This window comes from Sebastes umbrosus, chromosome 13 (genome assembly GCF_015220745.1).
Source record: "Sebastes umbrosus isolate fSebUmb1 chromosome 13, fSebUmb1.pri, whole genome shotgun sequence".
NCBI classification, from domain to species: Eukaryota; Metazoa; Chordata; class Actinopteri; order Perciformes; family Sebastidae; genus Sebastes; species Sebastes umbrosus.
This window is the reverse complement of record NC_051281.1, coordinates 18088668-18113020: the sequence shown is the minus strand read 5'-3', so window position 1 is coordinate 18113020 and position 24353 is coordinate 18088668. Positions and strand designations below refer to the sequence as shown.

Sequence of the window (24353 nt, the reverse complement as noted above, 5' to 3'; positions counted from 1 at the left end):
TTCCCCCGATTTAACGTGCTGTTCACCTTATGAGCACGACATCCACCGTGAAGTCCCTGAGGATTTTTTTTTCCAAATCAAATATAAATACCAGCATGCCCTTCTGTGTGCTCAAACTCAAAATCACATGCTCTTGCTTCTCCCAGCTATACACAGTGAAACATGCTTAGTGTGATTCAAAGCATACAGAGTGGATCGCTGCTGCGGTTCAAAGCTTGATTCAGACTCATCTTCCACAGCTCTCGCTTCGACATCTCCTCCACTTCTTTATGGCCTCGGGCGGCCAGCAATTGTGCGCAGATAGTATATATATATATAATGTAGTTCCAGCTTCCATCTCCAAGTTCAGAGGCTATTGGTTCTCTCACATAACAACTCGGCACCCTCAGAACATCAGGCCGCCTTGGGCAGCGCTATTAAACTGTTTTACTGGAGCAAAGATTCCTGGGTACATCTGTGTCTGTGAAACCCTCAAGCTCATCCAGCAAATTCAAGGCTGAAGATATATACTCCAATTTACAACAGGAACAGCATGAGGGATGTGTGGGTGAGGATGTGCAATACAAAAGAGATGAAGTAAAGATTTATGTTTCTGAGCAAGTTGTCAAAAAATTGTTCAAGATAATCTGCAATTTGCGTCATTGAGATTTAAAACTGATGTTTGACGGAGAGGGATTAATTGGTTCGGCGCTGTTTGTGAAAACGATGCAAACTGCAACAGTTAATCACGTTACAAAGTGTGACGTTTTGCATTGGAACCATTACCAGATATGAAACGTCATTTATTGAGTAGGATGAATAGAGGAGGAGGGAGTATCCATGATTCAGCTGATGAACCGTGTTAATCTTGTCCCTGTTGGAAACAGTCATGAGCGATGATTAAATGAAGAGATGAGTTGCTGAGTGCACGGGCAATTAAGCAACTTTATCAGCACGCACAGTCTAACGTTTAGACACTGAGTGCATCCCAGGCTGTCAGCCCGGCTCACTGTCGAACGCCCTTCCTCCTCTAATTAATGAATCATGTCTGTGTTTATGTTTCTAATATGTGTTTTGTATCACAATCTATCAATGCATTTAAACCATAGACTGTATATAAGAAGTGGATGTAGTAACCTTGACGTCACCCATTGGTTTGTGGACTGACGTTTTGAAGCCTTGAGATTGGCATTTTGGCCGTCACCATCGGGCCGGACAGCTAAACAAAGAGCGGAAACTCCCTACGAAGCTCTGTAAAGCCAAGGTGGAGCTGCAGTTTCAGGGGCTAATTTTCTGTCCGTTCATTACTACAAGTGACCCCTTTCACATTGTTACATTGCTTTCAAATTGTCATTTGATACATTATTATTAAAAGGAAATCAATTATAGCCCAGGACTGAAATCTTAAAGGTGAGGTGCATAACATCTGGCGGCATCTAGTGGTGAGGTTGCAGATTGCAGTCAACTGAAACGTGTGCCAAGCGTGTATGAGAACTACAGTGGCCGACGTGAAAACGCTAATGGCCCTATCAAGAGCCAGTGTTTGTTTTTTGTCCATTCTGGGCTACTGTAGAAACATGGCGGCCGGCTCCGTGAAGAGGACCTGCTCCACATGTAGATATAAACGGCTCATTCTAAGGTAACTATAACACAATTCTTATTTTCAGGTGATTATACACTAAAGAAAACATACTTATTATATTCCATTTCTGACAAATAGATCCCCCAAAATGTTACACACTGTTCCTTTAAAAGACCAATCATTTTATTGTAATATAATGTGATGCAGGTTTAACCTTTAGTATTACCTTTGTAGAGGTTCTTAGGCAGCTGGCAGGTGTGGCCGCAGCCGTTGGAGCAGCACTTTTTCACGGCTGAACACTCTCCATCCTCCTCACAGCTCTCCACGCAGGCCGCTGCGAAGCCGCTGGCCTTCTCTGGGGCAGGACAGTCGCCTTGCTTCACTCCCTCTACCGACTTCAGGAACTCACAGCTCGTCAGACACTCGTAGTGTTTCTTGGGAAAGAGGGGCTAAGGAGTAGGGGGAGAGGGAAAATATATGTCAGATTACTTTTTTAAGACCAACCTGCTGACCTGCAAACAAGCAGCTCTGTGAGCTTGCAGGGATTGTCCTGTTTACATTGCAGCTTATGACTCACCGGAGCGGTGGGTACATTTAAACAGCTTTGATTCAGCCTCGCAGAAAGAGTGTCATTACAGAGCGCAGAAAGAGCTATTTCACACTCCTCTCAAACTTTCCTCTTATTGAATTTTCCCCACTAAGTATCAAACACTTGAGTCTGAGAGGCGACCACGGTATTTTTGCTGGTGACATACCTCGCATAAATCCTGGCACTGGTTTTCCTTCAGGTCCCAGGATTCCTTGCAGGGCTCCAGGCACTGTGAAAAAGGAGAGAAGGGTGTCAGTTCTTCAAAGGGCCAGCCACATCAAAGAGCCAACGCTGCCGAGATGGTGCTCCAGCGCCGGCTGCCTGTCAGGCACCTCACTCAGCCACTTCCCCCTGCACGTTCACAACAACCAGTCACACCTCTTTTTGTTACGGATGCCTGGCATACCCTCAAAGCACATAAACAATCTTCTACAAAAGCAAACATGGGGGGAGAAGGGGGGTTGTCCGTTATGAGTAGTCAGGCACACCCTTGCTGTGTCTAGAAATCTACCGATGCTTGGATTTGGTGTGCCTCCCATACCGTCTACGCCTCATCCCGCCACTTCTCCTGCTCATGTCTGGGCCTGATGCACTCTGGCACCGCCACCAAATTACCCTTCTCTTTTACCACGCTGAGCACAGAGCGCTTCATAAATGATACACTTAATGTTCTTGGGATTCCCTTTTTTTAAACACGTGGAACAAATTTGCTGAATGTTTGGCATAGGGCACAGGATAAAAGGAAAAACCTCAGCGCGGGTGCAGCTCAAATTCATTTCACCATAATGGGATGATACAATTTCATAAATGAAAGTTTACCAATCTAGTCACACTCCTCTTGCTTTAAATACTACAACTCGCCCTGGATGAAATCAAACTCAATAAACGAGAATGTAATTTAGCACAAAAGTCCAAGCATGTCCAACAGAATCAGGCAGATGCTGCCGCAGGAAACACAATATGTTCAGATGGGACTGAGAGAGGCGAGGGGTTTTTATGTGCTCCCGTTTGCTGGCTGCGGAGAGCTGGTGTGAAAGAGAAGAGTAGGCTGGAACCGCTGCCAGGCTGCCTCTATGCTGCACTGGGAGCAGCCCAAACCACACCAACCAGATACCTGCCAAAGTCACTCATTCAACTCCACTTAATTTAGACACCAGTTACAGTACCAACACGAGGCACAGCAGTAAATCTTCAACACATTCGCCTACATTCTTCATCAGGGACAGTCCAATACGTGGTATGATAGGGTAGATATGGAGATGTGCCATTTTGGCTCGTGAAATAATCAGAACAATGTGTAGTGTTATGTAAGGTACAGTACACAAGAGTGGTTAAATGAGGGCACCAAGAAAGAAAGAAATTTCACATCTCAGTCAGAGGCCAGATTTGTATTTATGACTCTTTAATTCGCTCATTAGCAGTGTCTGTCATTATTTTGCCATTGCCAGCAAAAGTTTATTTGCTTTTTATGGAGTGCGGTGGACGGGGCGCATGATGAAACATAAACCTTGCTTCTGGAGGAACATGCTGCAATCAGGGGCCGCGCGCACGTCTGCCAGCGCTCAATTACACCGAGCTCTCGGCTTTTACCAGCCTCGTCTGCGTGGACGCCGCGTTGAGTGTTGAGCAGCCGGCTCCAGAGGGCGGAGGAGGCTGGGAGGGAAGGTATTTTCTTAATTACTTCATCGCAATATAGACATCCCTCAAGTGATGATATAAAATATAAAGTGCCAGAGGGGATTATTGGACGCCTTTGAGGGAGAGAAGCGTAGTTATGACAGCTGAGAGCTCCAAAAAGAAACTAATGTGGTTTTTCTACAGAGCTGATCAGGTGAAACCGCCGCAACACCTCAGAGATTTAAGATGACATATGAGCTCAATCGCGGCGTCCAAGTTATGCCTCACCGTCCATGCAGTTTTATCATCATCTGCTATGAATAATACGGTGACCTTATATCATTAATTCTGTTCTCAATTGTGTCCTCTGAGAGCATGAGCCTGCGGCGAAGACGGGCAGTAGCAGCAGCCTCAGCATCCGCAGCCTCAACGCGAGCAGGAACAATGAGGTGTTGAGGCAATAACTGTGCTGCTGCACCAGCGTCTAAAGGACGTTCTGCCAGTAGACGCACATGTTAAAGCCCCCCAAATCCCTTCTACAAATCACTGAACATACACACTTAAGCCAGGGGGATCAAGCTCATTTTACTCATTGAAAGATCTTGTGTGTGCACGGACTGAATGCATTCCACTGGCTTTTCACGAGGATGAGTCTTTTTTCTGGTTCGCCACAATCACAACTACACAAGTGAAAATTGAAGCGCCGTTACCTCGAGATGCTCGGGCTTGCGTGCCAAGCGACATGAATTAACACAGCACATTGCGTACCGAGGATGTTGCAACACAGATTAGAATGCTGGCTGTGTGTTTAGTGTTGTCTCACCCTCAAGAGTCCCCGTTTTTCTTTTTTTTTAACTCTTCAGGGCAAAAGTTCCCAACTAACAAAAAACTGCTGATTTCTAACAGGAAGATGTATTTATTTTTTTTAAATATCATCAAGACAGGACAGTTATTTTTTTGCTGAATGAGCAGATACATCGTAAACGGCACTTTTAAAAGAGATTAACGTTTGTGTCGAGGCAGTGGGAGCTCCCTGCAGGTGTGCTGAAAACTGACAATCTGTCAGCGATTCTCCCCAGCCACACCCACAACCTGACATGTAAGAAGGGAAGAGGAGGGCCGACGACAGATGTCTTGCCAAAGCAAATAGGAAGGCTGTATTTAATTACAAAGGTGCCCTCATCAATCAAGTGCCTGATTCCCATTTGCACAATTTGGTGCTCGATCTAAAACCGTAGTACCAATGCCGCCAAAAGCACGTTTGGGAGCGTGCCATAACAGATTTTCTATATAAGCTCTTGTGCAATTATTTTGAGGGGGCAACAACTCCACCCAGATACACACCCTTGTCGTCCTGAAACATGCACTTCTGCTTTTATATGTTGAAATTTGTTGCAATACCACTAAATTGCCAATTACAACAAACCAAAAAATGCTTCCAAACCATACAGGAAGTAAAACTTCCTGGCACGCAAAACCATTCTATTAATGCGATCACATCAGAAGATATCTGTGGTCTAGCAGTTAGTATTAGCGGATCCCCCCGAGGCTTGGAGCCCTCAAACATCTGCACGTCTCGCGCTGTCGATAGCTATGCTAGTGTTTGACTTCTGAGATCTAATCTGGGAAAACACGCCATGGAACTGGAGTAGAGAACCTAATTGAGCTGGACATAGTGTATCTGCTGGCTTTGGGTGCCAACGTCTGGGTCTCCCTCAAGCAAATCTCTCCAGCTGGCAACGCGGCTACCATCTGTTTGAATAGCGTAAGGAATGCATGTAATCGTCCAATGTGGTGTTAACATATTTCTGGACAAATTTCGCCTAAAAAAAGACACAAATGGTTCTAGTCTGAGATGTAAACAAGAGCAAAGGGGTTGTTTCTATGGACTTGAGCTGTTTAGTCTTAACGAAAGCATTTGGAGCGGCTGATTTCCCCCTTTGTCCTCTTATCTTCCTACCCAATAGTGACACATCCTGCATGGTTAAGTAGGAACATCCATAGCGGTCTTTCACTCCCCATTTCACGCTGTAATAAAACGCAGCAGTTGTTACTCTGGGGGACCCTGAAAGGCATTCTGTGGGGCCGATGAGAGAGTCAGGCTGAATGGCAGCCAATGCCACAGCCCATCTTCACTGTGTCAACGCTGCCTGGGACGAGGCGGAGGGAGAGGAGACGGGGAGGATGGGGGAGGAGAGGGAAGGGAGAGAGATTGGAGGGGGTGGTTGTGGTGCATAGAACCGCCTGGGTTATCTCCACCCATCGTTAAAAAATGCTAACTGCCCCGAGTGAGTGACTGGAATAACATAAACTATGAAAAAAGTGTGTATATTAAATGTCACGCGACTGTTTTGTTTTAGTTAATGAAGCATGAACTGCTACCAGTCGAGGTTGCCCCCGGGGCTCAACAATACGCCGTGTATACAAAATAAAAGATGGATGATAATTCATGCTGATGACATTTTGCCAGAACACATTTGTACAGTCATAGGGAGATGAGTGAGACATCTATAACTGATCCTGTTATTTTGTAAATTAAATTACTCAAAACCATGCACCCACATGCTTCTAAAACTTCCCCCAATATGTTTTCTCTCTGTTATCCGAGCCGCAACGTATCGACCCCCCGGCACTGGCGGTCGGTGCGAAAGCTCGGGTGGTGCCAACAGATATTTACAAGGTGCCTTTGCGGCCCCTTGGGACGGAGCAGCAGCTGTCTGCTTCTCCGGGAGACTCAGATATGGAGGAATCTCTGTTGTTGATCACACACATTGTAAATCTCGCCTCCTCCAATCTCTTTGAGTTATGGCTACTTTCTGCTGCCCCGGCGCTTTTCACACTCCCGACTACCGGACTCAATTATACCGGCAGCTCTCAGCCCTCTGCTCATATCTATCGACCCATCCGGGAGCGAGTCGCCGGGCTCTGCTTGCCCCTCTATTGAAACAGGCACTTACTCCACGTATATTCACTCACTTCTCACTCTATTTCACTTTTATTTGGCTGTCGTCTCCCCTCCACATCCCCCAGTTCATTCTTATCTGCCTTTCATTCTCTCGCACTCTCAGACCACGTCCGCTCTAATCCTGATAAGTTTTAAAACTCATCTTTTCTCTCCGTTTTTTGGCCTTCCGTCCGCACTAAGCCGGCGGGATCACGCTCAGAAAATGGATGTTTTCCAAAACTCTCTCCAAAAGTAGATAAATTTGAAAACGCCAGGCTCACGTTGCAGCGCAGACAAAGAATGAGCTTTTTTTTTATCATGTGATATATCTTTCACAAACATGGCCAATGCACTTTCCCTCGACAGCAATGTTTCAGTAGCCTCCAATTTTTTTTCCGTTAGCATTTTTGTGTGTGTTTTCCAAGCACATAGCCAACCGCACAATACAGGTGATGTCACTGACACATGTTTTGTGTCTGTTGTAAGACAGGAAGAAGTACAAAGATCACATCACTGTCTGCAGATATTGTGGAGACATTTTGGAGCCTGGATTTGATTTGTTTACCATTTTATACAAAAATCCAAATTTGGCCAAAGTGGAAGAAGGGTTGGGATCGGCTGATGTGGGATGCAAGCAACAGTACCACCGTAGCTGACTGCAAGCAGGCAGTCACTCCCCACATACCTTTGAACTTTTATCTACTGATGATGGCTGGGAGAGTTTCATAACCTTTTGAAGTGCCAGTTATCTAACACTGCCTATGCAGTTAGCCTTGAACAGCACAAAGCCTTTGTGACGCATTCACTTTTTATACTGCACTTGTGCATTTCTTTAATATAAACAGAACAGAAAAAAATATGTCAATGACTACACCTGTGTTGAGTGTTTGGGCACTCTGAGATACAAAGTACACAACCACAGAGGGAGTAGTGACCAAACTAAGCTTTAAAGGGGACCTATAGTGCTTATTTTCAGGTTCATACTTGTATTTTGGGTTTCTACTAGATCATGTTTGCATGCTTTAATGTTCAAAAAATGCTTTACTTTTCTCCTACTGGATGTGCTGCAGCACCTCTTGTCACCCTCTCTCTGAAACGCTCTGTTTGAGCTCCTGCCCCGCCCTCTTGAAAAGCCCAGTCTGCTCTGATTGGTCAGCTAGCCCACTGTTGTGATTAGTCAACCGGACAAAACTCTTCAGACTCCGTTCCAGCTCTGCTTTAACTAGCTTCATTTGAGGGCGTGCCAAACCAGCCGTTATGCAAATGTGTTACTTGGTGACATCACCATGTTACAGAAGAAAAGGCGGGACTTCAAGCAAGGCGTTTCAGGCAGTTCAGGAGCAGTGTTTCTGTGGGGGAGAGTAACTCTCTTTGGCGTGAACTTTTGAGCTTTGCAGACCTTTTACATGCATAAAAAACTATATAACACACTGAAGGAAAGGGGAAAAGCAAAAAAGCATAATAGGTCCCCTTTAAAGTAGGGCTAACAGCACTTATCACTAATTGTTCATCATATTGTCAATAAAATGCCTGTTATAATTTCACAGAGCCCAAGGAGACTACTTCAAATGGCTTGGTTTATCTGACCAACCACCCAGCCGACACTTTACATTCAACCCTATTTCTTTCCTAATTGTGGCGGTGGTACGGTGATGGACCACTTCATTGTTTGAAAACCACCATTAAACATAAAAGAGGAAGAAAAAGAAAAGATTTTAAATTAGTTTGGCATTTAGAACATTTAGAAAACAATCTGAAAACACGAAGATGGATGAAAAATGTATAAGACCTATAAACAATATTTTCAAATTCGTCCGCATTATAATGGACATGACTCCGCGCTCTCCGTCTGTCCCTCTGTACTCAGTGGAAAGCCATTACTCTTGATGATTTTCCCATTTTCTCCCCTCTTCTCATTCACGGCACAGGCCCTACTTCAAGCTGCCTCTCAGAACTCAAACTCAGCTTGATTTCCATCCAAAACTGGAGTCTATTTTTGTGGGCAAACAAAGAAGTAGCGTGCCGAAAATCTTTGTAACTGCCTTTCAGATGATGCCCACGGAGACTATGATTACAGATTAACCAGACTGAAACATATTTCATCAAGCTCTGGAGCTGTGATCTGAACGAGTGTAAAATCATACCCTAGCGAGGCTTTCCAACACGTCTCTGACGTGCCATTAAGTTCCAAAGGACTGTGAAAATATGGCAAGTAAATCAGGAAGAAGATATCTCCGTCCTGAGCTGTTATAAAGTCCAGACACGCCATTTCTTCAACCTTATGCGACCTTATAGCGTGTTAAGTCCATGAGATATCGCCGGATATCGCATATTTAATTTCTGCTCCGCTGTAAATCAGCACGAGTGCGTCGAGCAGACAGTGGGATGGATCAGGTAGATCAATAAGATTGACAGCTTGCTGACTTGAGATGTGAGTGTGCAACTCTATACGCAGCGAGCTCACATGGGCGCTGATAAATATGAAATGAGATTTTCCCAATGAGCAGAAGGTTGCTTATCTAAATGCCATGATTTAATTTAAGAATTGCATTAGAGCTGTTGGAATTATTCCCAGTCAATGTTGATGTTTCGTTTGCAACTTAAACTAACAGAAAAAAAGCTGTGTGTCAATGAAAGTGCATCTTAAATATTCATACAAAGTTTTGATCTGATATTTCAGGGGGTGCACAGATAAAATTATACTGCAGCAGTTGCTGTGGGGTTTTCTATTCTGCAATTACATAAGCCTCTGCAAACTAACAGGAAACCCACATGGCTCTCGGTGTCGGTGCTGTATTCAGAGCTGGAGGAGACAACAGTTACAGCATGTTGGCGCTCCTGCATGTGCTTCATCTGCTCCCAGTGCTGGAGTGTTGGAGGTACATGATGCCTGTGTGGGGTGCCAGGTAATCTATGATGTGTGTGGAGCAAATTGGTGTCTGTCTGTCTCCCCAAAGGTGCAGGTGTCCAAACTGTAGGGAAATTAGGTGCAGTAGAAGCCTGTATCTGCTCATCACTTCTGTCATAGCTGGTCTGAGAAAGGACAAGCTGTCTGTTAAACCTGCAGTAGGCAGAATGTTTTTGGCATCATTGGGCAAAAATCCCATAATAACCTTTCAGCATATTGTACTTCAAGTGTTCTGAGAGAAAACTAGACTTCTGCACCTCATCATGGCTCTCTTTTCAGGCTTTAGAAAATCTAGCCCGTGACGGGAGACTCTGGCCAATCACAGGTCATTTCAGAGAGAGCGTTCTTATTGGCTGTTCATTCAACGAAGGCAACTGTAAATCGCTCGCGAACTCCGATCAAGCGGTCAAATTAGGCAGCGCTGATCAAACTTTCTCATTTTACAACTAAACAGTCACTATAAGATGTTTCTGAAAACATTTGAGGTGAGAAATAGACATTACAGTAACAGAATATTGATTCATATTTGATCAGCGCTGCCTAGTTTGACCGTTTGATCGGAGTTCACAAGTGATTGACAGCTGCTCAGAGACGGCAGGCTCCAGCTCGGCTCTGATTGGTTGTTTTCCTCCGGTCTGTGAAATCTTGCAGATGCCATTAGGAGCACCGGAGGACACCGGAGGACACCGTAGAACACCAGAGGACACAGAGGAACATGATGAGGAACAGATTACCTGTCTCATGTACTACTGTCAGAATATAGTGACTGTTTTATAAAAATAACTTTTTTTTAAATCATATTTGCTCCAATTGTACCCACTGCAGCGTTAATAATATCCCGCAGCACCTGAGAAATAAAAACAAAATGTGGTTTTGACCATGTCTGTTAGAAATTATCATCTTAAACTGGAGTAAGACACAGGGCTGCCAGCAACAACAACCCACGGACAACATTTCTTAATTATAAGTAATACAAGATTGATACAGACTTTTACACAAGTAATGACACATTTTCCAAATCTCCAAGTGTTTTACGGCCCTGAGAGAGACTTACACTGCAAACGTTGCCAGCGTCATAATTCCTTCATATTTACAACCAACTAAAACACTGTAGTATTCCAGCTCCGGTGGGGGTGAACTGAAACGTACACGGTTCAAGACTTTCTGTTTTGTTTCTAGGCTCGGAGAGACGGTGAGTAACCTAGCAGGTGGTGTCACAGACATTCTTTGAGCATCACTTTAATTATTAATTTAAATGCAGTTGAGGGTTGCAGACAACAAAGAGCTGAAAAGGAATAGCTCGGCAGAAAGTGAGAAGCAAAAAGAGGAGGAGCAGGAGGGGCAGTGCATGAATTATACATTTACCCCACAATCAGAGGTGCCTGCCTTATTTATGAGCAAAAAAAGCCCACACAGCTTAGCCAGAATTGTGCTTTGTCTGCTGTGGAATGCAATAGCAGTTCACTTAATACTTAATGACTCTGAAGTTTCACCCAGACACCCCTCCACCCCATGCACACACACACACCCTCCTCCGCGAGGGCTCCTTCTCTTACAGCTCCTCTGCCATCTCATGTTGTTCTGCAGTGACAAGAGTCAAACTTACAGTGGCTGTAACCGGAGCCTCAGTTATCACCTGCCTCTGGGCTCAGTTTGCATTTCATGACAATCAGACTCAACAGGATGTATCCATCATGTGGGGTCAGATTGGCGATAAAGGAGGCCTCGCTCTGGGACGTGGCATGGGAAAGCAAAACCCTCCGAAAACCCACGTCAGATCTGCACCCCCCCACATATGATTTACTGTATGTACTCCCACACCATCACCATCACGCTGAATAACGTTGACAGATGCATAGGAGCGTAGCTGAATATGCGATCAAACGATAAAACCTCAGCGCCGGTTATTCAAACTGTCCATACGTTTGATTTACAGCGACGATAATGAACTGCGCAGGAGATGAAAAATGCATTTCTGTCACTGCAGATTGAGGAGATATAGCAAACAAGATAAAAAAAAAAAGGACGTCAGAGCCCCTCGCCGGCTTGTTCCTACAGTGACCACTGGAGCCGTCATCTCAATCCCCTCCTTGTCTCAAATGAGATGAGACCTGGAGATTCTGTCTCGATGTAGGCCAACAGCATGTAAAACACGACGCGCCATTGAGGGGAGTAAAGCCGCCCCTAATCCCATGCTGCAGTCACATTCTGCCACTATCTCCACTTGTTTATTTGAGTCTCAGAAACACTTGAAATTCACTAATCCTACTTGCCCTCTCCAGCCTCCACTAGAACGGCTCCTCACACCAGCGTAACGCACACACACATTGAGAAATACCGCGCAGCCTTATATATGATATTCCATTTGCCCGGTGTGATGATTGATTTCTCTTTTATATGCATTTCAAAAGCTGAGAACAAAGACTGCACAAAAGAGAGGGCAAACCTGGGCAAACTGAGTGGGCCGACTTTTTGGTTGAAAACAAACAAAAGAAGGCGGTTTTCTTCATCTTCTGATACACGTACAGTCTGGAAATCTAGAAGTAGTCGGGGGCAAAGGTTAAGACAGCTGTCGAGTTTTTTGACACACATTCTGGTTTCCCATCGTCCCGAAACTGTCACACGCAATCTGTGGGATTTATCTGCGGGAAGCAGCAGCTTTGAGTGGAGCTGGAATAAATTGATGAGCCCACATCCGCTAAGCACATCAGCTTTAAGATTCTTACATCCTAATCTTCCCTTCCGTCAATGTGACCGTTGGCACGATTAGTTCTGTAACGATATATTAACATAAATAAAAGTCTTTCTTTAGCACCTCTAAACACGTGAGCGTTGGGATGGGAAAAGACAGCAAAGTCAACATGAAAGGTATCATGTAATTCATGATATTCAGCCTCAGAAAGAGAATAAAAACACTTGGATGACAGCAGATTGTCTCAGTGTGACTGGTCATTATTGCTAAAAGAGGATTTCACAGCAGCTTTGATTACATTAATCCTTAAAGGGAATGAAATCCCTTCTGACAGGAAGAACATGTGAATCTGTGAAGAGTTGATCATCTCAGAAAATAAATGACTACTATTTAAAATGCTCCGTGGGATCAATAAAAACACAAGTTGGTACGAGACAGTGAGGATTTTCCTGGAGCGCTCATCACTCCGATATTTAACAGACAGCATTGCAGAGAGCTGCTTTTTAGATGAAGTCTAAACAGCAGTTCCACTGCCTCTTCTTCGCCTCCTCTCCTGTGGCAGCCACGTCTTTAGTTTTTTCTGCTGTGGGGGGTTTTCATTCTCTGCCACCCACCATGTGAATAATGAGCTCCACAGATAGCAGCCAATGAAGCGACCCCCCCTTTAGCCAATGAAACTTAACAACCATGTCCAGATCAGGTCCTTCCTGCTGGGACTGACCAGCCCTGCTTCACACTCCTCCGCCACCCACACACACACAAACTCACACTGCCTCAAACTAGATAAAACACAGAGAAGAAAAGGCTTCAGAGAAAGCACAGCGACGGCTCTTCACATGATCTCCGCCACCTCCGAATTCTTCCACATATATATATGAAATTAGAAAATCAATCAAGTCAGACTCTCAGATTCGAAGGTCTGCTTAGCAAGCTCCACTGACAGGCGATCCAGACGCACTGCCCCGCTTGACAGATTGAGTTCTAGCTCGCTTTGAGGTGTTGGTGCTGGTAATGTGCCTAACGCAAGGAGGTGAGACGAACGTCTGGCCTCAGCATGACCAAAAGGTGCTTTGAAGTCTCTCTAAGCACCTCACAATCCCAGCCGTGCCCAGCTGTAAACCTGCCGACCAGCCAGCAGCCACTTTATCACATCTTTTTCAAAATATACTACCTACCGCCGGAGAAAAGATGACCACACAAAAGGCATCGACACACTTGCGAAAGCTTCAAGTGAAAGTCCCCTAAAGTATGCGCTGTTAGTTTTGTTTTTAATTGAGATTCATATAAACTGCAGAATGAGGCTGAGTTAATTTTAGAGGTTTGACTGACCCTGAAAAAAAAAAGAACAACTCATGGGAAGTTTGATTTTGGCGTGAGAAAATGTGGGCTTTGGGAGAAGGAGGAGGAGGAGGGGGGAGAGGGACACTTTTGAATGAGACATAGTAGCATTCCAGTGATTGTTATTCAGGCTCCAAAGCTTCCGACATGTGAAGACGAAGGCACATGCAATCCAAAAGAGTAAACACTTCTTATTCTTGCGCTGGTATGCACAGCTCGGGTGCGAGCTGCTCAAAAGAGCCACCTGGGATACGTGAGATGTCTATGAAAGACACGCACGACTCATTGCCGTCAAATGGCGACCAGACAATAATGCTTTCTAAAGCATTTCCCCCCCCCCTATGGAAAGATGATAAATAAAAAGGGCAGGGATGTGGCAGTTTTGGAGAAATATAAGGCAGAGTCAACATCTCCCTGCTGCTAAAAGATGTTTTATTACAGATTCTCTTCAGCGCAGTAATCACCACTAATTCATTGAGAGATCAATCTCAACGGAGGAAAGAGTACACCGATTTTTTAAAAAATGCTCAGGATGTTCGGTGCGCTTACAAGAAAAATATGACATTTTTCTTCCTCAGGAATTAGAAGCGATGGCCACGTTCCACTGACTCACCACAGGCCAACTTATCCAGGCCTAACGCACATGTCCTTTCTTCTCCTCCTTCCCTGAGAGAAGTTTGAGTAATGAAGCGCACCGCTTTGTTGTAGACCGGCCTTTAGCTGCCTTGAGTCAATCCTAGCATTTGATTTGGAGCCTGGATCACACCCGTGGGGGGAAAGCAAACCCCGCTAATATCAGCCATGCTCTTGACTATGGAAAGCTCTTTGGCTGCTTCTGCACCCCCATGCACACGCACAAAATCTATTTTCTTTGCACCAGCAGAAAAAAAAATTTAAAAAAGAGAGCACCCTGGGAGTTTTTGAAAACTTTCAGGGAACACGTCCAAACTTCTCAAGAGGGGAGCTCTAACAGTAGGGAGACAAAATGACAATAGCTCATAGAAAACGCCCTGCTGTCTGTTCTGCTGGCGTCTCCCCCGCTGAATGGAGTTTGTCTGCTGGTCCGGCGTTATGGCATGATAATGACTCTCCAAATGCCACCTCGCTCCGCTCTGGAGAGGGGGCAAGCAGGTTAATTACCATGACAATGGGGACGCTGAGAGCGGGGCCGGCTCTGGACACCGCATACGAGATGACCGGGATGACTTTGTCTTCACAAATGGAAGGCTTTGATTTCCTAAAACGCAGACAGATGGACGGGGTCACCGCAGCTTTGTCTAAATTATTAGGCGGCTCTTCCGCGCATTTTCCCTCACAGGCGGAGAGCACTCTGGGCGGACGGGCCTTCTGCCCTAACGCACTCCCCCGGGAGCCGCCGCCTTTGTCTCTCTGTTTGACTGTGTGCTTGTTCATGAAGTGAAGAGGCTAATCAGCGGCTGTAGAGCTATTCACGGGGAACCACTGTACAGCATGTGCCCATTTGGTACAATTGTTAAAGTGGCCACAATAGCTCTGTGTTTTGACACACTACACACAGGCCGGCTGAGTGTGCACTCGAGCCATTGATGTGGATGTGAAGTGCGGTGGCGTTCGCTACCAAAATATTGACTTCTGGCCGCAAATTAAACTTCCAGCACCGTGCCCTGGCCTGCATCCTGAACGGCTGAACCTAAAACCGAGGATACAATTAAATTAATTAAATTCAGAGAGCCCTCGAAATGATTTGGAACGGCGGAGCGCCACATTTGTGCAGCAGTAACACAAGCATATCATTATTTTTAAGGGCTTACATCAAATCCGGCCTCATTTATTTACGGCCGACCAGTAGGATAAAGAAGTGCTAACTGACATGCTTGTTATAGCGAGGGGAACGAGAAGTCCATTAAAAGAGTTTTTTGGGACATTTGCAGAGTTTCAGCCGTGTTAGCTGGTTGATTATGAAAACAGTATGCTGTGCCTGGACTCACAGCCAGCGAAAGCCTTTTTCAAACATAAAACTCTGCCGAACGGCTGGGGAACGACGGGTGCCAAGAGCCAATGTTGGCCATCACAGTGGAAAGGAGAGAAACAAGTTTCACAGCGTTATGGTGAAAACGAAGGAGGCTTGCCTATACATTAACTTGTCAGAGAAGGTTAAAGATAATAGAAAAGGACATATTCTTTATCACACATTTTGTTTTAGGGACAAAGTTGACGGTGCTTTGCCTCAAGATGGAGTTCAATAATAGAACTTAAGAATTAGAAGTAACACCATCCGCTTAGATTAGGACACATTCGGCGATACGATAATGTTGTACACATCTGCTAAGTTGGGTAAAGGGAGGTAACCTATACGTTTGCAGATGTAGTAGGAAGCACAAAGAACAATGGCTCTGCTGTATCCCAGGAAAAATGCAAATTGCCAAGGAAACAATTTGAAATTCAAAAGAGCGGAATTTAGAAATCAAATGCAGCAAAAGGGGTCATTTTGCGAGGCAGTTGATACAAGACACTGATTGTGATTAATACGTACACCGAATGTGAGGCCCGTGTTAAGTAAGCAGAAGGAAAAAAAAATCAGCATCTTCCAATTAATCACCACAATCACTGCGTGTAACACTGTGATTCACCCGGATTCAGCATGCATTCCTCTGTAAGTACACCAACAATAACAGACTTCCTGTATTTTATTTAGACAATGTATATGTCCTACTTTGAGTCCTCACGGGCCCAACAGCATTGAATCCTGGCTTCACGGTCTGTGTGTGAGGAGATGAGAGCTTCTGACAGCCACAGAGAGCATTGTTCAGATTTCTACTTGGCCGGCACATCATCCTCCTTATTCCAGCTCCATAGTGTTCTCAGTCTATACGGCACATCTCCGAGGGCCCTGTCAACAGCTCCGGGAGAGTCTGATAGACTATGTCAGCGCCATCTTTTCAGGGGAGCTGTCAACGCCGGCTTTGTATCAACCTTCTTTGGGACAGGGCAACGAAACACAAACAAGCCCTGCGGGAGGGCGTAGTAGCGTAATGCATCCGACTGGAATTCCAAATGACACGAGTGGGAAAAACAATCACGGTTTGCTTTCATAAATCTACATTTTTAACCTTTTCAAATCGTATTTAATTGCGTGGCAAATTGAGTATCAATGAAAGCAGAAGTAAAGAAAAGAAAATCCTCGTGATAGTCAACAGCTCTCGGGGTGATTCTGCAGGCATGACAAAACTAGTCCTGTCGTGACTCGCACACTTTATGTTGCATTATACTCTGATAATGAGGCATGCGCTGTATGTGGCATGTGTCTCATTTGTGAAAGAAGGGAAACCATTCTACCTTGGAGCACTGCTTGTGATTCTGGCACCAAACCAAAGATCCATTATTCTGTAAAAGAGAAGGAAAAATAGCATCAATCATCAGAGAAATCTCCTATCACAATACAGCTTAATACCACGTTCCTTAAACCTGCAGTAGGCAGAATGTTTTTGGCATCATTGGGCAAAAATTCCATAATAACCTTTCAGCATATTGTAATTCAAGTGTTCTGAGAGAAAACTAGACTTCCGCACTTCCTCGTGGCTCTGTTCTTAGGCTTTAAACAAAAAAATCTAGCCCGTTACGGGAGACTTTGGCCAATCACATTGAGAGAGAGAGCGTTCCTATTGGCTGTTCATTCAACAGACACAGCTGTCAATCACTCGGGAATTCCGATCAAAAAGTCAAACTAGGCAGCATTGATAAAATATGAATCAATATTACTGTAATGCCTATTTCTCTCATAAAATGTTTTCAGAAACATCTTTTAGTGTACTGTTTAGCTGTAAAATAAGAGTGTGCTCCGGCTGGTGGGCGGTGCTCGGTATTTCCTCAACTGATCTCAACATGGCTGCCGGGTCACAAAGTTTCTCATTTTACAGCTAAACAGTACACTACGAGATGTTTCTGAAAACATTTGAGGCAAGAAATAGGCATTACAGTAACAGAATATTGATTCATATTTGATCAGCTCTGCCTAGTTTGACCGTTTGATCGGAGTTCGCGAGTGATTGACAGCTGCTCAGAGACGGCAAGGCTCCAGCTCGGCTCTGATTGGTTGTTTTCCATCTGTCTGTGAAATCTTACAGATGCCACTAGAAGAACTTGGATTTTTTTTCAGATTACCTGTCTCATGCACTACTGTCAGGATATAGTGACCGTTTTATGAAAATACTTTTTTTTTATAAATTGCTCCAATTCTACCCACTGCTGCTTTAAGTGAAGAAACAACATTGTCAACAGTAGACACATTTCAAAGAGCCAGCTTTGCGTGCTGAGTGCATGTAACCTAAGCAGGAAAGTGGGGTCACTGGCTGTAGGGCCAGGGCAGACCCTCTGGTCAGTTTCAGCGGAGCACGGCGACCTCAGCTTTTCCTTGGAACCCGTTTGATCTCTCAACAGACGTCCCCAAGGTCACCGAGGCGAGAACTGATGTCAGCACTCCTGTGCAGACTGCAGATACTGCCAATTTCCTCTAATTGCCGTGGAAGTGCCACCTTCTGCGCGTCGGCGAGGCAAACATTTGGTCCTAATAGCGCTGCGACATATTTATAAATCCCCTATGTGTAAATACGGGGAGTTGTCGAGCGGAGCGCCGGCGGGGGTAAATGGCTTGTGCAAGTGGTCATTTCCTGGATTCCATTAGGGCGAGGAATTATGCTGTCATCCTCTGCAAACATAATTGTGCTTGGATGGCAAGTGCAAGGCTAGCGCTACGGAATAAATGACCAGTTGGTCAACATGAAAGAGACGGAAATGTTTGGATGTGATGCGTATCTGAAAATGTGACACTCGGGTCAAACAACACCTGTTTTCTACACCTCCGGTGATAAAAAAAAAAAATCTAATATTCTCAACAGAGGAGTTAAGAGTTGCATTAATGAAATTCATTCTAGTCAATGACCTGAATCCGAGCTTCACTTTTGGATGTTCCCTGCTCAGTGTAGCAGTGGGATACAGCCAAAGTTTCGGGGTCTGCAGGCAAAAAGTCTGCTTAAGTTCAATGTCAAGTTCAAAGCCTTTTTCCCACAATGTAATCCAGAAGAAATTTCCCATGAGACCTTAGGAGAGAACTTATCATTAAAGGGTTTAATTTGACATCCAGTACCAGTAAGTGCTGTGCTTTTAGTGTCAAGGATAATGGTCAAATGGCTTCAAAGGAATCCATGATTGTGTAGCCGTGTCTTGGGAGAATCTCTTCAACAAAAAAAACTGCAGATAAGGATGAAAAATATATGAGCGCCAAGGAGACTAGTCATTTCATTTTGTTACCAAATGAAGCGGAAATGAGCGCTAACTTGGCTGAGGAGTGTGTCAGTAAGTTTTCTGCCCTTTTCTGTGTAATAAAAGCACCTTCACTCTGCTCGGCTGATTGATTAAAACATGAATTATTCCTCACTAGTACTGTATTGCGATTAAAGTCCTCGCTAACTTGTAAAAAATGATCAATCCAACCGAGCCAAAACCCGCCGTTGGTGACACGCCGTAAATAAAACCTTGACATTTACACTGGCGGCCAGTGCCTCGGGATAATTTACACAGATTGTCACAACTCTAGACCATGTTCTAAATCATCAATCCTGTTTTTGACACCCTTTCTTCGCCCATCCATCAACGGGCGACAGGGCCAGATCCACGGAGGAGCTAATTTTGCTGTGTGACAGCATCCCTGTAGCAGAGAGAAGCTCAGCAGGATGTTGCCCCAGCTGTCCAGGCCTGACCCCACCATGTCAGGGACCGACAGGGGAATAATTATAGGTCAGGACTTCATCCCTCTGACTCACTATGGCATTCCTCTGCAGTCGGAACATTATGCAGTGCTGAGGACTGTCAAGGACTCCGGTGAATGAATGCTTTCCAGATATCCTCCTCCTCCTCCTCCGGTGCGTGATGGGCGCAGACAGCGGTGTATGAATGTGAGCCTAAGGTGAACTCGCTGCTTTGTTAGCGACACCGGTGGAGTCGTGTAAACAGGGGATTTATCACACAGATACATTATTGTCAGCTGAGAAGGCAGAGCAGGTGGCCAGGGGGCGTGTTGTATTGTCTAGACAACTGAGGCGAACATGAACAAAAAAGCCTTTTATCTTTGGAGGATAGCATTCCACCTTTTGAAAATGGAAATCTTTTGTTTCCTCTGATTGGGATTAAATGGATCTCAGTGAGGAATTGTGTTTGAGTTCTATAGTTTTTTTCAGCATTAAACTGGAAAGAAACACTGCCGGTCTATGAGACCTTTCCGGCCATAACGGGAGACGGGACTTCAAAGGACAGCCTGGTGTCTCTGTGTGTCCTTTGACAAGCCCAGGGGTCCTCAGGCAACACCAAAATAACTGATCCTTAAGGGCACACATGCAGCACTAAAATAAAGGGCCTCAAGATTTAGGCTTCGACTTGAGTGGGTGTGAGGGCTGCGGCCGTTCAGCTCATCAATTATTCACTCCAACTGAATTATTTGACAGCGGCTCTGAAAGTGAGCTAATGTGTCCAGCGCGCACATCCAATGTTAACATAAAAGGGTGTTTCAGAGATCTCAAAACAACACTGGCGTAAAGTTGTCCCCACTTAGGAATGAAGGCTATTTGTCAAATGAGGTAGCTCAGGGTGTAGGCTGAGATTTACAGACGGGACTGTCATGGTTTTAAAAGCATTTACAGAGAGGTGAGGCCGAGCTACATAGGCCTCTATTCATCCGCTGTCTTCGCTAATGAAAAACTCCACACATGAGACGAGCACTGGCTGAGGTTCGATTCCCACCGCGGGGTTATTTAATATCAAAGGCGAAAACAAGGGGACACGGAAAAACTACTTTCCAATGTTTTTTCTTCCCCTCACTTAAGACACAAATCTCTCAAGCAAGATGCTTAGGCTTTACTGCGCAGCACATTAATGAATGACTGAATTTAAAGTGTTTTTATTGCTTTGAATGTAATAACAAGACCTCGTGGACACACCTTGTTTTTGGCTTCAGAGGTCCCCAACATAAATAATCCACTACAAGGCTGATGCTTTCAGAATACATTATTGCACGGAGCTCCCAGCTCGCTCTTAATATTTTAAAGTGTCCGAGGCTAATATTTATGGCTGGGTGTTCCCCTCTGTCTATTGTACTGGGGTGACAAGTTCCCCAAATGTGGCGTAAAATGTCAATAAATCTGTATTTGGAAACACTATTACATCAATAAATCTACAGTGGCTATAAATCTTGACACCCGATGGACGAACCCATGGGTTTCCTAACGCCATGCTTGTTTCCATTTCACACTAATTCATAATTGCGACAATTAAAACAAAGCCTCTGATTTGTCCTCCGATTTCAGCCACATAAAAAGGAAAAAAAAGACACGTGGGTGTTCGCAAAACATCTGCAAGTGCTAAATTCTCCGAGTGTCGTTCCAGTATTCACAGAGTGATCGCATTAAAGCTGATATTAAAAGCAGAGTTTTAAATTGCAGCTGCGAAATGTGTTAAGAGGACAAAATTGTCTCTTGTACCATGACCAAAATAAGTAGTGGTCCGATTACTAGATTGTAAAATATTAAGAAACAGTAGGCAAAAAAGTCTTTTGACGTGCAGCCAAGGTGTTTCATTTCCATTCAAATGGAAAGCGTTGTGTGTCTTGGTTTTCCTATCGGGTATTAAATGACCCCTGAAGGATGTCCGAGTTGAATTAAGAGGTCTGTCGTCTCAATCACTGGAGTGGAGCCTCCAGTCGAGCTGCTGCTTGTCGGCCCCGTTCGCCGTAACAAGATCTGGCAGAGGAAGCAGATCCACCTGTAGGTTGTGCTGACTGAGCATGCTCCGGCCGTTGTGGCAACAGCACATTAGAGCTTATCACATTTGGCACAATTGGGCGCCATACATTTAGCAGGAAGGTGACCTCGGCGGAGCGGCATCGGTAGCTCGGCATGCATCCTCTATACTGTGAGGTGTGATGCTGGCATTTATTGGCGGGCCCAGGGGGTAGAGGGCAGGGTTGGAGGGGGGGGTTAGGAGAGCCATATGTTTTTGCAGCTGACCAGACCCCCCATTTTCACATGAAAGGACTGTTTGAGAACACAATGCATAAGACTAGTCTTCACAGATTATCAACAATTGCCTTCTATTCTTAGACAAGCTTGCTCGTATCACCGGCCACAAAAATGCTTCACTCTTTAGACAGAATACCTCCCTCTCATTCCCCCCCCCCAACCCGCACTGAAAAGAAAGGGCTGCCTCAGACTCCAAGGCTCTGCAGTCAATTATATATATTAGCTGTTCATTAGAGGTGAGACTTCCATCAGTTATTTGACTTCTCTGTCATCTGGTGACTAATTCAATTCCCCCAATCTTTGCAACCCGGAGCAGCAGCAGTACACCCCTAGATTCCTCTCAAAACAAATCCCCAACGCTGCTTGCCAAGTTGCGAATTAAGAAACGCTGTTTTCAATCTGTGTCCTTTGGATGCACAGCACACTGCTGTTTTCTGATGTTAACTGCACTTAAATGCATTCATCCCTCGCCCCCCAGGTGTACATTCCCCCCTTTAATAAAATTGCTAGAATTAACCGCAGTAGGTCTCTCAACATGCATTGAGGACAACAACTACACCAGATCAATAAGTGCTTTCAGAGTAAAGTTAATTGGTGACAGAGAAACAAGCGATGCACTCTGCTGATTAATTAAATGACAAATGTACCTTGCTCCACAATGTTTTCCTGGCCATTACGGATTCATTAATGCACCTTGGGGAAAGACAAGCCTTGCAAATGCAAATGAGGAGAGCATAAAGGCAGATAGATAGCTGGTGAAAAGGAGCAGAGAGGGTAGAAGGATCAGTGACCAGTGCTTTTCTCTCTGGGAGTCCTGGGAGAGAACAGTGTGTCCAGTGGAGGGTGAAAAACAACTTCTGACAGACCAAATTAATACAAAAGAATACAGCTAATTTATAGCAGCTTTAAACAAGGTGCTTTGTGGGGGACACTAAAGTGTAAAAATGTCAGAGTGTGAGATGCCTTATAAATAAGAAAAGTAGTCATAAAAGGAGTTAAGTCCATCACATTTACACTGACTGAATCTCATTTTCCAGCAAGTAATGAATGGAAACTGGCATCCCTCAGTCTCAACGATATTACAGTGTGTTAATTAGATAGATTTTGTGATATGCAGCATGTGGCAACTTTACAATCAACTAAAACCTTCATGATATGAACCTTCTCTATTAGTCCCATATATCCTGTCTGTAACAGTTGCTGTTCTGGTAGAATGGACACAAATGGGACTATCAGTGCGAGTTATGGGTTAGATTCTTACTTTTTAAAAGCACAAGTGGCTTTTTAAAAGCACAAGTGGCAGATATAAACATCTATATTATAGATGCTTATAATCTGCCACTTGTGCTTTTATTTTGGTGACACTTTCCCATTAATTGACTTTGCCAGTGACAGAAAACCCAAAGTCTTATTAGTGACCTGCTCCTGTCTATACTCACGATGTGACTCAAGAGAAACAGGTTTGTGTGGAAGGATCCCACTGTTCATTCATTAAAATAATCAGCTTATTTCTCATTTTTCCACGCCAGAAGTTTGCGCGTCTGTGTCTGTGTCTCACACACACATGCTCGCTCGTACCTGGGAGTGCTTGAAGAAAGCGGAGATGCGAGTGATGTGCAGACTGAGGCATCTCGAGGCGCATCTCGCTCGGTAAATGCTGCCGGTGAAGAAAGAGTCGTCCTGCTTCCTCGCTGCAGACACACTTCCCGGGTGGCTCGTGAGCACCGTAATAATCCACAAACACAGAGTCACGCACGCGTTCAGGCTCCAGGAAAACAACATGATGGTCCTCGCGCGGTTGTGTTGTATTTAATCCCCACTCTCTCCACGGATCGGACAATATACTGCGTTACAGGCTCCGACTGGAGAAACTAAAGAAACTTCAATTATACACCGGGGAGGAGTCACGGGGCTCCGCGCGCGCTGCGATTGGAGGATGGAGAGGTGAGTGACAGGCGCGAGGAGCGTTGAAGCAGGTAGACTAGTGCTGCTGCTGCTGCAGAGTCCTGCATGCACACTGGTCTGACTAAGCATGGGCAGGTTGGTCAGTGAGAGGAAGACAAGAGTGGATGAATGGAAATCATCATCTATAATCATATAACTTGTAATATAATATGTAATGGAAGAAGCTGCAGTATAAATAGAAATAAGTGATTATCATGTTCTTTATATTTTAGATAGATAGATAAATAGATAGATAGATAGATAGATAAATAGATAGATGGATAGTAACTTTATTGATCCCGAGGGAAATTCAAGTTTCCAGAATGTCAGTTCCATAGTGCAAAACATGTTAGTAAAAAGGCAGTGAAAAAGTTAGTAGTGCAAAGTACAAAGTACAAAAAAATATATACCAGATATAAAAATACAAGGAGATGAAGAGATAGTGCAGGGTATCTCCAGTAGCTTAGTCTATGAAAGTGCACTGTGTGCATTATTATCTGTCCTGCAGACCGTCCTTCTTTGTTTTGTAATTGAAATCATGATCTATAATCATATACTATATATGGTTTTAAAAAAAAGAACACTAAAAGAGCATTACTTAAGAAGGTAATAGTCGTGTATCACAGCTGTTACCCTGCACTATATTCAGTTTTAACAGTTTTCTTCATCTCCTTGTATTTTTATATCTGGTATATTTTTTTGTACTTTGTATTTT

The 24353-nt window shown here is 44.5% G+C and overlaps 1 protein-coding gene across 1 annotated transcript in view; it reads right to left on the bottom strand.

Annotated features, from left to right (window-relative positions):
* LOC119500491 (anosmin-1) overlaps positions 1-23570 on the bottom strand; it is a 51399-nt gene extending 27829 nt beyond the window's left edge. Inside the window, exons 1-4 of the mRNA XM_037790234.1 lie at positions 23273-23570; positions 16965-17012; positions 2317-2379; positions 1788-2010 (exon numbers count right to left, since the gene is read on the bottom strand). Coding sequence (XP_037646162.1) covers positions 1788-2010; positions 2317-2379; positions 16965-17012; positions 23273-23476 — 538 coding nt within the window. The 5' untranslated portion in view covers positions 23477-23570. The remainder of the gene's footprint in view (positions 1-1787; positions 2011-2316; positions 2380-16964; positions 17013-23272) is intronic.
* Between the last annotated feature and the right edge of the window lie 783 nt (positions 23571-24353).